Source organism: Panthera tigris, chromosome D4 (assembly GCF_018350195.1).
Source record: "Panthera tigris isolate Pti1 chromosome D4, P.tigris_Pti1_mat1.1, whole genome shotgun sequence".
NCBI classification, from domain to species: domain Eukaryota; kingdom Metazoa; phylum Chordata; class Mammalia; order Carnivora; family Felidae; genus Panthera; species Panthera tigris.
This window is the reverse complement of record NC_056672.1, coordinates 43668152-43681226: the sequence shown is the minus strand read 5'-3', so window position 1 is coordinate 43681226 and position 13075 is coordinate 43668152. Positions and strand designations below refer to the sequence as shown.

Genomic DNA, 13075 nt, shown 5'->3' with positions numbered 1-13075 from the left:
AGAGCTGCTGATATAAAATACATTAATTCTTCACATTATTCCAGAATTTAGGTGAGTATTTCTAAATCTTAAATAGTACCCAATATTATTCACCACAATCCAGAGATAGAAAAATAATTATTTTTCAAAAATATAAGATGTAATAATAAGATACACAGACTACCTACGTGGAAACTTTGGCCTCCTCCCCACCCTATTCATTATTTTCAACCAATCCCTAGACAACAGAAAACCCTGATCTCTTACTTGACAGAGGTTAATAACTTTCAACAGAATCCATGTGTTTAATTATAATTCATATTAAAAGTAACATTTAGTATACCTGGCAATTTTGTTTTCCTTCATAAAAGTATCTTGGCATGGGTATTTACAAGAAAAAAATCCGTAAGATTTTTATTTTAGGGACATACCAGAATTCCACCATTCTTTATTGTTGGACATTTTTAGGTTATTTCTGAATTTTTGCAATTAATATTTGTGTATTTATACCTTTGTATTTTTGCTATGGTCAATGTTTATCAATAAAATTAAAATTATTATAGTCACTATCAAATTATTTCAAGAAAGGTTATAGTTCCATACAGTCTTACACTTTAAATAGTAGCACAACCTATTCTCAATCTGACAGGTTAAAAATGCTTCTACTCACCATTTTGGTTTGCATTTCTTTCAATACTAGAGAAGCTTAATTTATTTTCACATTGATTATTGGGATTTCTTCTTGGAAATTGCCTACCTATTGCCTTTGGCCAATTTTCTTCTGGGAGTTATTGCCCTTCCCTATTTGATTCACCTTGTTTGTCAATACATGGATTCCAATGTATAGTGATTAAAACAAAGGAAAAAAAATTCTATAATTAACATGCAACCAAAATAGTACTTCTTCATTAAGCCACTAAATTCCAGATATGTACTCTTCATTCTTATGCAGTCCTGGTAAGATATTAATTCCATATTTTTGGAAGACAATTATTTTATACTCTGTTTGCCTCAGATATTCTTTTAGGAATGCAGCCTAAGGAAAAACCTATGTATATACACAAGGATATAGATAAAGAACCAGGAAAAAAAAAAAAATCCACAAGAGACTAGTTAAACAAATCACAATAAATGCATGCAATATGGTCATTCAAAATGATATGGCACAAAAATATTTGTTAGCATGGAAAAATGTCCAGACCACTAAAGGCAGACACAAGTTACAAAGAATATGTACAATATGAACTCATATTTGTTTTAATATAGTAAATGCAAATTTATGCACAAAAACAGGAAAGATATACATACAGTTGTTAAGAGACATTAAGCATGGTGCTTAAATGATATGCTAGCTTTCTTTTTTGGTTTGATAATTCTAAGTTTGTTAAACTGTGTATTATCATAATTATAACAACAAATAACAAATATATTTTAATTTCTTAAAAGGTTCCCATCCAAATCCTATTCTTCAAGTTGTTTTTTGTTTTGTTTTTGTTTTTTGTAGTTAATACAGGGTTATATCAGTTTCAGGCATATAATATAATGATTTAACACTGCTATATATCATCCAGTGCTCATCACGACAAGTGCAGTCTTTAATCCCCATCACCTGTTTTAATAAATAATGATTCCTGGCCCTCTACTTTTAAGTTTTCTCTGTATCTTACTAATGCGTAAGAATTTCAGTCTTTACATTGATAAAAAAAAAAACCCAAACATAGGAGAAACCTCACAAAAGTAAATTTATTCTTCTCCAGAAATGAAATTTTTGAAGACACATTTGGCTTCCCTTCTAAAAAGTCTGTCCAATTCTTAAATTACAATACCTCATAACATCTTCATGTAATATTCATATCCGTTAGTTCACTGAATAAATTATTTTTTGAAAATGGCTCTCACAAATGACTAATATACATATCTACTAACAATCACAAAAGATCAAAATAAATTATTAAAACTGAACACAAAGAGCATTAAAAAAAATTCTTGCTACCTGTACTTTGGTGACAGATCCTTTCCATCATCAGGAGGTGGCTCTGGTGGCATTATGAATACAGTGTGCTCACTTTTCTGTGAATCATCTAGCTCTATCAATTTGGTATCTTCAGCTAAATCAAAATCAACCTGAAAATAATTATTTTCCCCAATTAATCTGCATTCAAGCAATATCTAGTTCTGAAATTTTAAAACTCAAGAAAATATACCTTATCTGTTTTCTCTGTGCCTTTATCAGGAAACAACTACAAAAGAAGAAAAGAATTCTTGGTGAAAATGTTTACTGGGAATATATTAGAGGTGGTCTTAAATTCTTACATAAAAAAACTTCTTTTTTAATACTGGACAGATAGGGGCACCTGGATGGCTCAGTCAGTTAAACGTCCGTCTTCAGCTCAGGTCATGATCTCACAGTTCGTGAGTTCAAGTCCTGCGTCAGGCTCTGTGCTGACAGCTCAAAGCCTGGAGCCTGCTTCAGATTCTGTGTCTCCCTCTCTCTCTGCCCCTCCCCTACTTGTGCTCTACCTCTCTCTCTCTCACACACACAAAAATAAATGTTAAAAGAATTTTTTTTAAAAATACTGGACAGACAGAAGACACTTCACAATATATTTAGGGGGCCCTATACTATCAGGTTAACATATGATATTTTTCTATTAGGATAGAAACAATTTATTTTGAATAGTTTTTTCATAAATCCTTCTTCACAAGCAAAAAAAGGCCAATCACAGGGGGAATTTGGCTTCTCAAATCAAAAATTTCATTGTTATTAAAATCCCTGCATTAGAGATTGATAAAATCTAAGCTTCCCTCTAACTTGATGATGTTAGACTATCCATTCTATACGTAAACAAAAACATTGAATAGTTTTAATCTTATCCCCAGAGTTTCAGATCACATTGATAGAATGGGAAAAAAAACATTCAAGTCCTCTAAGGAGATTACAAAAAGTGTAATATCATATATAATACTCTACTTTTTTTAGATACATTCTCAAATTTTTTCATGATATATGGTTTACATATAAAATCAGCCCCAAGATCCACTTAGCAAAAACAAAAATCTGGTTAAAAATGAGAGGAAAAAAATGGGAGTCATCACTGTGAAGAATCAACTTGAATCTCCTTAGGATGGGTAAGTAAAACCTGGATATTTAACATATTTCAAATATGCTTCCTTAAAACAAAAAACATATATTTAGCAAAAGAATCTGCAACAACTTTATTAAAACAAAAAAAAACACAAGACTTACATTACCCTAAACTTTCTTAATGAACTACTAAATCTTATATCTTACTTAGATAAATAAAAATGTAAGATTTAGGGGGTTCAGTGAAATGTTCTTAGTACTTACTAGTTATAAAACCAAAGTGAGATTCAAGAAGAATTAGCTATGTCTGGTGGAAACTAAATATCACAAAGGAAAATTATTCTTAATATTAAGCCTAGAATTGGACACCTGCACACAATTGCACATGTGCGCATGCACACACACACACACACCTCTAGAATATCTCCCTCAGGTCATTTGAGCTAATAATAATAATGATGATTATACAGGCATCCAAACTGTTTTTCTTTTAACACTTATATACAGGAAAAACTTTTACCTTTTCTATGCAGTCATCAAAAAATGCCAATCCAGTATCTTTATCACTTACAAAACTACATTCTTCAATGAAACGAATAAAAATCTGTGTTTTGGATAAACTGGTGTAGAATTTTGTATAGGCACGATCTCGACTTTTTAAAAATCCTGAAAAAAATCAAAGCCACAATTAAATTCAAAACTTAAAGTGGAACTAGATGTCACACAAAATATTATTTTAAACTTGTACATATATCCATGTTTATAGAAGCTTTTAGTAACCATATTCTAGTAACTGTAGCTCTTTCTGCCTAATTCAACCATAAAACACTTAAGTATCATTAATCTTTTCACTGAAATCTGAATCTGCTATAAGGAATCTTTAGCCCTACGGCTCTCAAATAGAAATTTCTCTCATACTCTGCACAGTCTTGAGTGACAAAGGTCAAATGTCCTTCCTCTCCAATGACACCAGACAACTCCTGTAACAGCCTGTAAACATTTCTGCTCAGTGACAGTATAGTCATCTACTGACTTCAGGGACACTCTCTCTTTCATTCACTGAGGACTAGGGCACCTAATTCCAAGTCTTCTCTTCTCTAGCTCCTACCATGATCATTCTTCAACATCCATTAAGTACAAACCATCCAACACTTTAATGAGTTCTTAATGCCTTAAATTTCAATGATCTATGTTCTACACCCCTCAGTCACCAACTTCCACACAGTCACGCACTCCTGGGACTTTTCTTGCTAACATTCAAAACAGCTGACTCCCAAATCTAATTTACATATATATATTACTCTCTGCCCATTACCGTTGTCTGATTTCCTTATTTAAGTACTCCTACCAAGCATGGGGGGCAGGAGGAAAGGCTGTTCAAGTCTACAATCATTCATATCCTTTTCCATTCTACCTATACCCTCCTGTCTTCACTTCTCTCCTTACTCAACATTGATTCCATGTCTACCATTTCAATTACTTTCTTATCAACACTCTCAATTCCGTTGTCCTTTTGTCTTTTTTGTTAAACTCATCTAGTATCACTTAGCCCTGGAGGAATGAATTGCCTGCTTTCTCTGGATCTACAACAATGTAACTGAGCACAAATTCAAAGGAGGAGGGGGGAATTCTACAACTAGGCTGATCAGAACCACTTATACTTTCATCTGTGACTACCAACCCTTCTAAATTTCTGGAATCAACTTAATTTCCCTTTACCCATGTTTTCTACAACTATTTCCAATTTTTTAATTCTCTCCTATCATGTTCCCTCCTCCATCATACCTTATATATACCTTATATCACAGAGAAAATGAAAATCATTAAGCGAATTACTGTTATTATCTCACTACAAAATCTATGACTTTCTGCAGCTACCACTTACTCCTTCCCCACCCCCCCTTTTTTTTTTTTACAATGAATATGTCCCTCTTACCTAAGGCCAAACCCACCATATGAGCCTGGGGTTCCAGTCCTTCAGTGTTCTCAGGACAATTTCCCCTCTGTATTAGCTATGTCAGCATACTCAAGGCTCTCTCGCTTTAAAACAAAGTTTCCTTAACAAATAGATCCTTCCTCTTTCTGCTATTTCCCTTCTCAATAAAAGGCACGACCATCCATCTACATGGTTGACAAAGACAAAAATCTCAAAGTTGCTCTTGACACCTCCCTCTATCTTACATCCTATATTCAATCACCAAGTTCTATTCAATCTACCTCCACCCCCCCCCCCAAAAAAAAATCACTCCTCACTCTTCTATTGACACTACCCTCAAGTAAACCAGGTCACTCCCACTGATCACTTGGAGCAATGTGATAACCAACTAACTAGCAGATCCATACTTTGGATGTCTCCAATTCAATCTCTGCATAGAAGTCAAAGGAAAAACAATTAAATACTGATCTTTTAAAAATGCAAATCTGGGACATCTGGGTGGCTCAGTAGGTTGAACGTCTGACTTCAGTTCAGGTCATGATCTCACGGATTGTGAGTCTGACACCTGCGTCAGGCTCTCTGCTGTCAGCATGGAGCCCTGCTTTGGGTCTTCTGTCTCCCCCTCTCTCTGAGCGCACGTGCACTCTCTCTCTCCCTCCCTCTCTCTCTCAACAATAAACCTTTAAAAAAATTAAAAATGCAAATCTTATCCTATTACCTACTTAAATAGCCTTCACTGGCTTCCAATTACTCTTAAGGACTGAAACCCTTCAATGGTCCTAAAAGATCCTACATGATTTGGCTCACACCCACCATTTTCAGGCATGATGTTTGAGCCACTTTTCCCCTCCAGCCTTTCTTTCTTTCTTTGATGCTTCAGGACATTCCACATGCTGTGGTCCTCACACCATCCCCTTGACATACTAATTAGTTGAGAAATGCTTAAATAAAATAGAAGTAAATTAAATAAATTATTCTTGACAAGTAGTAACAAAAAGTCTTTTTTTTCTTCTAATGGATCTAGGCAACGATCAGCAAAAGCTATTAAAATAATTACATGAAAGGCTGATGGGAAAACTATAATGAATTAATGAAGCTGACAACATTTAAATACACTGATCAATCCTAGGAGCACTAAAAATGGGACAACCAGATATGCATGTGGGTTGTAATAGGAAGTAGTGTTTTTGGCATTGCTTGTCAAGAAAATTGAACCTGAATCTAATCAAGCTCTAGAACAGCACTGTTTAATTCAGTAACCACTACCTACACGTGACAATTTAGCACTTGAAATGTGATTGACCCAAACTGAGATGTGCTGTAAACATAAAACACATGCTGACTTCAAAGCCTTGGTATAGGGGGGAAAAATGTAAAATGTATCATTACAATTTTTAAAATTTAATTACATGTTGAAATACCATTTTGGATATTTTAAGTTACAAAAATATATTATGAAAATTAATTTCCCCTATTACTTACTTTTTAACTATAGCTACTACAATTTTTTTTTTTTTTTTTTTTTGAGCAAGCACACGGAAACAGGGGACAGGGGCAGAGAGAGAATCTTAAGCAGGCTCCAGGCTCAGTGCAGAGCTCAGCTTGGGGCTCAATCCCATGACCTTGGGACCCTGAGCTAAAATTAAATCGAGCCACCCAAATGCCACAGAAATTTAAAATTATATGTATGGTTCACATTATATATATATTTTTAACATTTATTTATTTTTGAGAGACAGAGCATGAGCGGGGGAGGGGCAGAGAGAGGGAGACACAGAATCCAAACAGGTTCCAGGCTCTGAGCTGTCAGCATACAGCGCCAACTGCAAGATCAAGACCTGAGCCGAAATTGGATGCTTAACCAACTGAGCCACCCAGGAGCCCCTCACATTACATTTCTATTGGACAATGTATCTCTTAATCCAACCACAAGTTTACAGGAAATACAGATGATGGAAGACATGTTAAATAACACCATGCAGACACAATCAACCAAAAGCATATATAAATATAGGAAATTCTAAAGAATAACTAAAAGTTTATGAGTCCTATTTAGAATGATGTCCTATTTAGAATCTGGAAAGACAGGGGGAAAGGATGAAATAAAAATGGCAAAATGTTGATTGTGGCCACTGCTGAAGTTGGAAGATGGCTATACAAGAGTACATTATATTATTCTATTTTTATCTACGTTGAGAAAGTATCTCTAATAAAAAGTTAACCTAAAATCCACAGTTAATTCCTGTTCATTTTTCAAGCCCAAGCTTAATTGTTACTTCTTCGGGGAAACTTTCCCTGACTTAGCACTCTCACTATAACCAATATGTTCCTTCACATCACACTTAGTAAAATGTAATTAGTATTTGTGTTATAGTCTAATGGCTATAGCCCTCACGACACTAAATATTATCCTGTTGACAACAAAAGCCTTAGGCATCAGACACTAACTAAATATCTTTCTAAATTGTATTAGTAAGGCCACCCTCCCACTGAGAGGGAGAGGGAGAGACAGGGAGGGAGGGAGGGAGAGGGAGAGAGAGGGAGAGAGAGGGAGAGAGAGGGAGAGAGAGGGAGAGAGGGGGGAAGGGAGGGAGAACATGAATGAATTAGTGGCCCACTACTGCCTATTACAAATTCCATATTCTTACTGGCATTTAAGACCACCCATAATCTGAGCTCTAATCTTATTTTTAGCCTTATCCTTCACAATACCTCTAAAGCTCTTCACTTTGGTCAAACTGTACCAAATATGCTGTTATGGGCTAAACCCTATACTTCTTATATTGTACCCCCTCCAAATTCTTATGTTGAGGTCCTAATCCTCAGTATTTTTAAATGTTACTGTGTTTGCAAATAGGGTCTTTAAAGAAGCAATTAAGTCAAAATGAAGAAATTAGACGTGGGCTCTAACCCAATGACTAATGTACTTATAAGAAGAGGAAATGTAGACACAGATTCACCCAAAAGGAAGACCATGTGAAGACACAGGGAGAAGACGGCCATCTTTACAAGCCAAAGAGAGAGGCCTCAAAGAAAACCAATCCTGCCAACACACTGATCTTGGACTTTTAGCCCTTAGAATTGTGATAAAATAAATTTCTGTTTGTTTAAACCACCCAATCTATGGTACTTGGTTATGGCAGCCATGGCAAACTAATATACATGCCTTTTACATTTGTTCTTGAGGTTTCTTCCATTCTGTTATTACCATCAATGATACTAGCTGTTATCTTGAGTACTATAATTTTACTAGTTGCTTCACATACGTTTAATCTTCATAACCACGCATGAGGTAGGTATCATCCCCATTTTATTAATGAAAAAACAGAACCTCAGAAAGGCTTAATAAAGGAGCGTCTGGGTGGCTCAGTCAGTTAAGTGTCCGACTCTTGATTTCAGCTCAGGCCATGGTTTTGCACTTCATGGGATCGAGCCCCACATCAGGCTCAAGCCCCACATCAGGCTCAAGCCCCACATCAGGCTCTGTGCTGACAACGTGGAGCCTGCTTGGGATTCTCTCTCCTCTCTCTGCTTCTCCCTGCTCTCATGTGCTCTCTCACTCTCTCAAAATAAAATAAACATTTTAAAAAAAAAGGAAGGCTTAATTAATAGCAAAGTAGAAATTTTATTCCAATTTGACTTTTAATGAATATTGTTTTTTAGAAACCCTTTCCTGCTCATCTCCATTTATCTAAATTCTACTCATTCTTCTAAATCATGCTCCTCCTCCATGAAGTCTTACAAAATATTCATCTGGAAGAATGTTCCCTTTTTATATATTTGGGAAATTCTCACTGAATTATTGTGTAAAATCTGTTCTCTTAAGTACATGTTCTATTTTTAAAAGTATTTTAGATTATTTTCCATTTACTATCCCATAGAGCTAGATTTTAATATTCTTTATATCCCTACATTATAACTAGTCTGACTTGGTAAGTGGTGACTAAATATTTGAGAGGTTATCCTGAAGCAGAGATGATAAAAGACAAAAGATGACTGGAAAAGTAGAGATTTTTTTTTTTAAAGTAGCTGCTGAGTAGGGGCACCTGGGTGGCTCAGTCAGTTGAGCATCTGACTTTGGCTCAGGTCGTGATCCCACAGTTCATGGGTTCGAGCCCCATATCAGGCTCACTGCTGTCAGCACAGAGCCTGTTTCAGATCCTCTGTCTCCCTATCTCTCTACCCCTCCCCATTCATGCTCGCTCACTCTCTCTCTCTCAAAAATAAACATTAAAAAAATAATAATAGTAATAATAAAAATAAAATAAAGTCACTGCTGGGTAAAAGTTCAAAAATATAAAATAACTTTCATATGAGTATTAACATATCTGTAAGGCTGCTACTACATTTAAGAGCAGTTGAATAACAAAAATCTTTACAATTCCCTAAAATAACAAATACTAAAACAAGAGGAGTATAGTATTTTCCCCTGAAGCAAGACTCTATTTTTCAAAAACTTTAAAAACTGGTGGCCTCATTATAAAAACTAATCGTTATGGCGCGCCTGGGTGGCTCAGTCGGTTATGCGTCCGACTTCGGCTCAGGTCATGATATCACAGTCCGTGAGTTCGAGCCCCACGTCAGGCTCTGTGCTGACCGCTCAGAGCCTGGTCCTGTTTCAAATTCTTTGTCTCCCTCTCTCTCTGCCCCTCCCCTGCTCATGCTCTGTCTCTCTCTGTCTCAGAAATAAATAAATGTTAAAAAAAAAAAATTTAAAAACTAATCGTTAGATAATACTGTAAACCCAAGAATATATAAATTGAAGAATTATGCAAGAGTGAGGAACCACCTAAACTAAATCATCAGGTTTGTTCGACTAAGATAACTGACTATATAATAAACATAAGCAACATCTTTGACTTTTCATAATTAAATATCTCCAGTTTCAGATTTCTCAGGGAAAAATAGGGGAAAAATTTAAAAGAAATTCTTCATAGAGCTAGATGACAAATACAAAGAAATTTATTGTATCTTAGTATACATTTCTAAGAACTTGCATCGTGAATATTTTGGCGAGCAATACCAAATAAAAAATATTTTTCATTTCAATAAAAAGTAATTATATTTTCAATGCCACTCACCCTGTCTGTCAAACAATGAATCAACAGCTGTGGCTTTATTTGAAGGAGCCTCTGTGATCGGTCTGAGATATGTTCTATATCCTTTTAAAATGGATGCCATAAAACGCAAAAATGCCTCTTGAATTTCCATTTCAAGTTGTGTCATCTTTTTTTGCCAAGAGAAATCTGCTTCAATCGGAGTCATCTCAATTGCCGAACTTTCCTGAGTTTTTCGGTGAACTGACAAATGAAGAGAAAATAGCATTTTATATCTAATACAAGTACTGATTAAATAATTAAGAAAACCGTCAAAATAAAACTCATGACTTCCTGAAATTCCTCTCTCCATTCGTGTAAAGGATAGTTGGCAGGTGCTAACAGGGAGACTCAAGCAGACAGGACATGACATGCTCAAAAATCATGAACCACAATATTAATATCTTAGTACTGAAATTTTGTTTTGTAATGAGATTCCTTTTAAGCAGAGCAGAATTTTACTTAAATTTATGAATATTCTCATATATGTTCTTTCATTAAAAATACTCCTTTTTCCTCACATTCACCTGAAGATAGCTGGGGATACAACTTCTTTAAGGTACTAAGCAGATTTTTGCATGGCTTTTTGGGAAGCTGCTTCCAATTCATGTTCTTCTTTTCATCTGATCTATTAAATAAAAACATAATTAATAAAATCTGTTATAATCTCTTTTTATTTAGCAAAATTCTTGTATCAAACTAAAAAAGAAAATGGAAAGGATATTTTTGCTCAAATTACAATTGACACAGACGGTCTAAATAAGTGGTTTTCAAGGAAGCTCTTTAAGTTTTTATTTATATCCTAGTTAGCTTCCACGATGTGGCCTCTTTTCTCCCTCTAGTTGTGCAGTTTGTTCTCTCAGTCCTCAGATCAATTTCCTGTGTGTGGAGAATGATTTGGTATTTATCTAGCTGTGTACAAGGGATGAGGCAACCACAGGGGCCCCCAATACTCTGCCATTTTAGCTTCTCCTCCCTCGCGGTATTTTCTTTACATTTCAACCAACCTTATGCAGATTTGGTGTCACCCTAATGCTCTAACACAGATTTTCAGAAAAGGCTGGGGTTATGAATTCAAGACTGAAGTCTTGCTTCAAAAGTTAAATTTTAGAATTATAATATTTTAAGTGACAAACTTAATTGATACCTCAAACTACCTATTAGAAGCAAATCTCAACAAACATCAGAGAATAATATATAAAACATATTCTGACTACAATTCAACTAGTTAGCATTTAAGGAAAAAAACCTTGGAAGTTTAAAAGAACACTTTCTAATTTTTTTCATGTTTATTTATTTACTTATTTTGAGAGAGAGAAAGAGAGAGGGAACAAGCAGGGGAAGGACAGAGGGAGAGGGAGAAGGAGAGGGAGAGGGAGAGGGGGAGAGGAGGAAGTGGGAGAGGGAGATGGGAGAGAGGGGGAGAGAGGGGGAGAGAGGGGGAGAGAGGGAGAGAGATGGGGAGGAAGGGAGAGAGAGGAAGGGAGACAGGGAGAGGGAGGGAGAGGGAGGGAGAGGGAGGGAGAGGGAGAGAAGAAGAGAAGGAGAGAGGGAGAATCCCAAGCAGGCTCCACACTGCTCACTCCCAAGAACCATGAGATCATGACCCTAAAATCAAGATTCAGACACCCAACCGACTGAGCCACTCAAGCACCCCCAAAAGAACACTTTTAAATAATGCAGGACTGAAAATATTTTAATAGAAATAAGAATCATTTAAAACTCCACAAAGATAAAAGGCTATACATCAATGAACAACAATGCAATTTATGAACAACAATGCAAACATTTTAAATTCTTAGAAAATTTAATCTGCTAGGATATAAAAATATAAGATGATGTTTATTTCAGGAATGTAAGGATTCTTCATTATTGATTGATTTATAATGTAATTTACCACACAGAAAACAAAGGAGAAACAATGCATATCTCAATATTTATACAAAAGTGTTATAAAATTCAACACCTACTTAAAAGGTTTTTTTTTTAATCATTATGTACAAGTGGAAGGTTTAAGTTCATTTATTATTAAGCTATCAAAACCCTAGAATGGGATTAGCAAACCTTTTCTATAAAAGGTCAGATATTAAATATTGTGTTTTGAGGACCACAGGGCCTCTGTCACAACTTCTCAAATGTATCATTACAGCATGAAAGCAGCCCCACAGAATATGTAAATGAGTGAATTTTGTAATTTTAGTTACACAAACAGCCATGGACCAGATGTCAATTCTTGCTTAAAGCAGTAATCATAATAATAACGACGTGCTCAAAGCATTCCTTTTAAAATTAGGAAGGAGACAAGATACCAGCTATGACTACTTCTATTCAATACTACGTTAGGATCCTAGCCAGAGAATTAAGACAAATTTAAAAATATGTAAGGACTGGAGCGCCTAGATGGCTCAGTCTGTTAAGTGTCCGACTCTTGATTTCAGCTCAGGTCATGATCTCATGGTCATGAGATCCAGCCCAGCATTGGGTTCTATCTGCCCTGAACATGGAGCCTGCTTCAGATTCTCTCTCTTCTGCTCCCTCTGCCCCTCCTCCACTCACAATTGCTCGCTCTCTCAAAAAAAAAAATACAATAAACAAAAGTATGTAAGGATTGTACATGATGTGATTGTTTACAGCCAGAAAACTGAAGAGAATCTACAGACAAAAGAGAAGAATTCAATTAAGCTGCTGTGAGGCAGACTACTACATGAAAACCAACAGCATTTCTATACCGCAGCAACTAACAGAAAATGTAATTTAAAATACCATTTATAGTGGCAAGAAAAAACACACCGTACTTAGGAATTAATAAGTCTAACAAAAGGTGTGCATAGTCTTTATGGAGAAAACTGCCAAGTCTATTAAAAATATGTAAAAAGATCTATGTAGTATAATTCACAGTTGGCTGAGTGACCAACTTCAGCTCAGGTCATGATCTCACAGTTCATGAGTTCGAGCCCTGTTTCGGGCTTTGTGCTAATA

At 35.5% G+C, this 13075-nt stretch overlaps 1 protein-coding gene across 6 annotated transcripts in view; it reads right to left on the bottom strand.

Annotated features, from left to right (window-relative positions):
- The window catches only part of DENND4C (DENN domain containing 4C), a 123488-nt gene that overhangs the window by 43684 nt on the left and 66729 nt on the right, over positions 1 to 13075 (bottom strand). For 4 of the 6 annotated variants that reach the window (XR_006210330.1, XM_042963464.1, XM_042963466.1 and 1 more), the window contains 5 exons: positions 10618 to 10724; positions 10082 to 10300; positions 3585 to 3730; positions 2184 to 2219; positions 1973 to 2103 (listed from right to left, as the gene is read on the bottom strand). Coding sequence is in view for 5 of the 6 variants with exons in the window: in XM_042963464.1 (XP_042819398.1) it covers positions 1973 to 2103; positions 2184 to 2219; positions 3585 to 3730; positions 10082 to 10300; positions 10618 to 10724 (639 nt within the window). In the remaining variant the exon portion in view is untranslated. The remainder of the gene's footprint in view (positions 1 to 1972; positions 2104 to 2183; positions 2220 to 3584; positions 3731 to 10081; positions 10301 to 10617; positions 10725 to 13075) is intronic. The other 2 variants (XM_042963465.1, XM_042963467.1) reach the window with 1 other exon arrangement.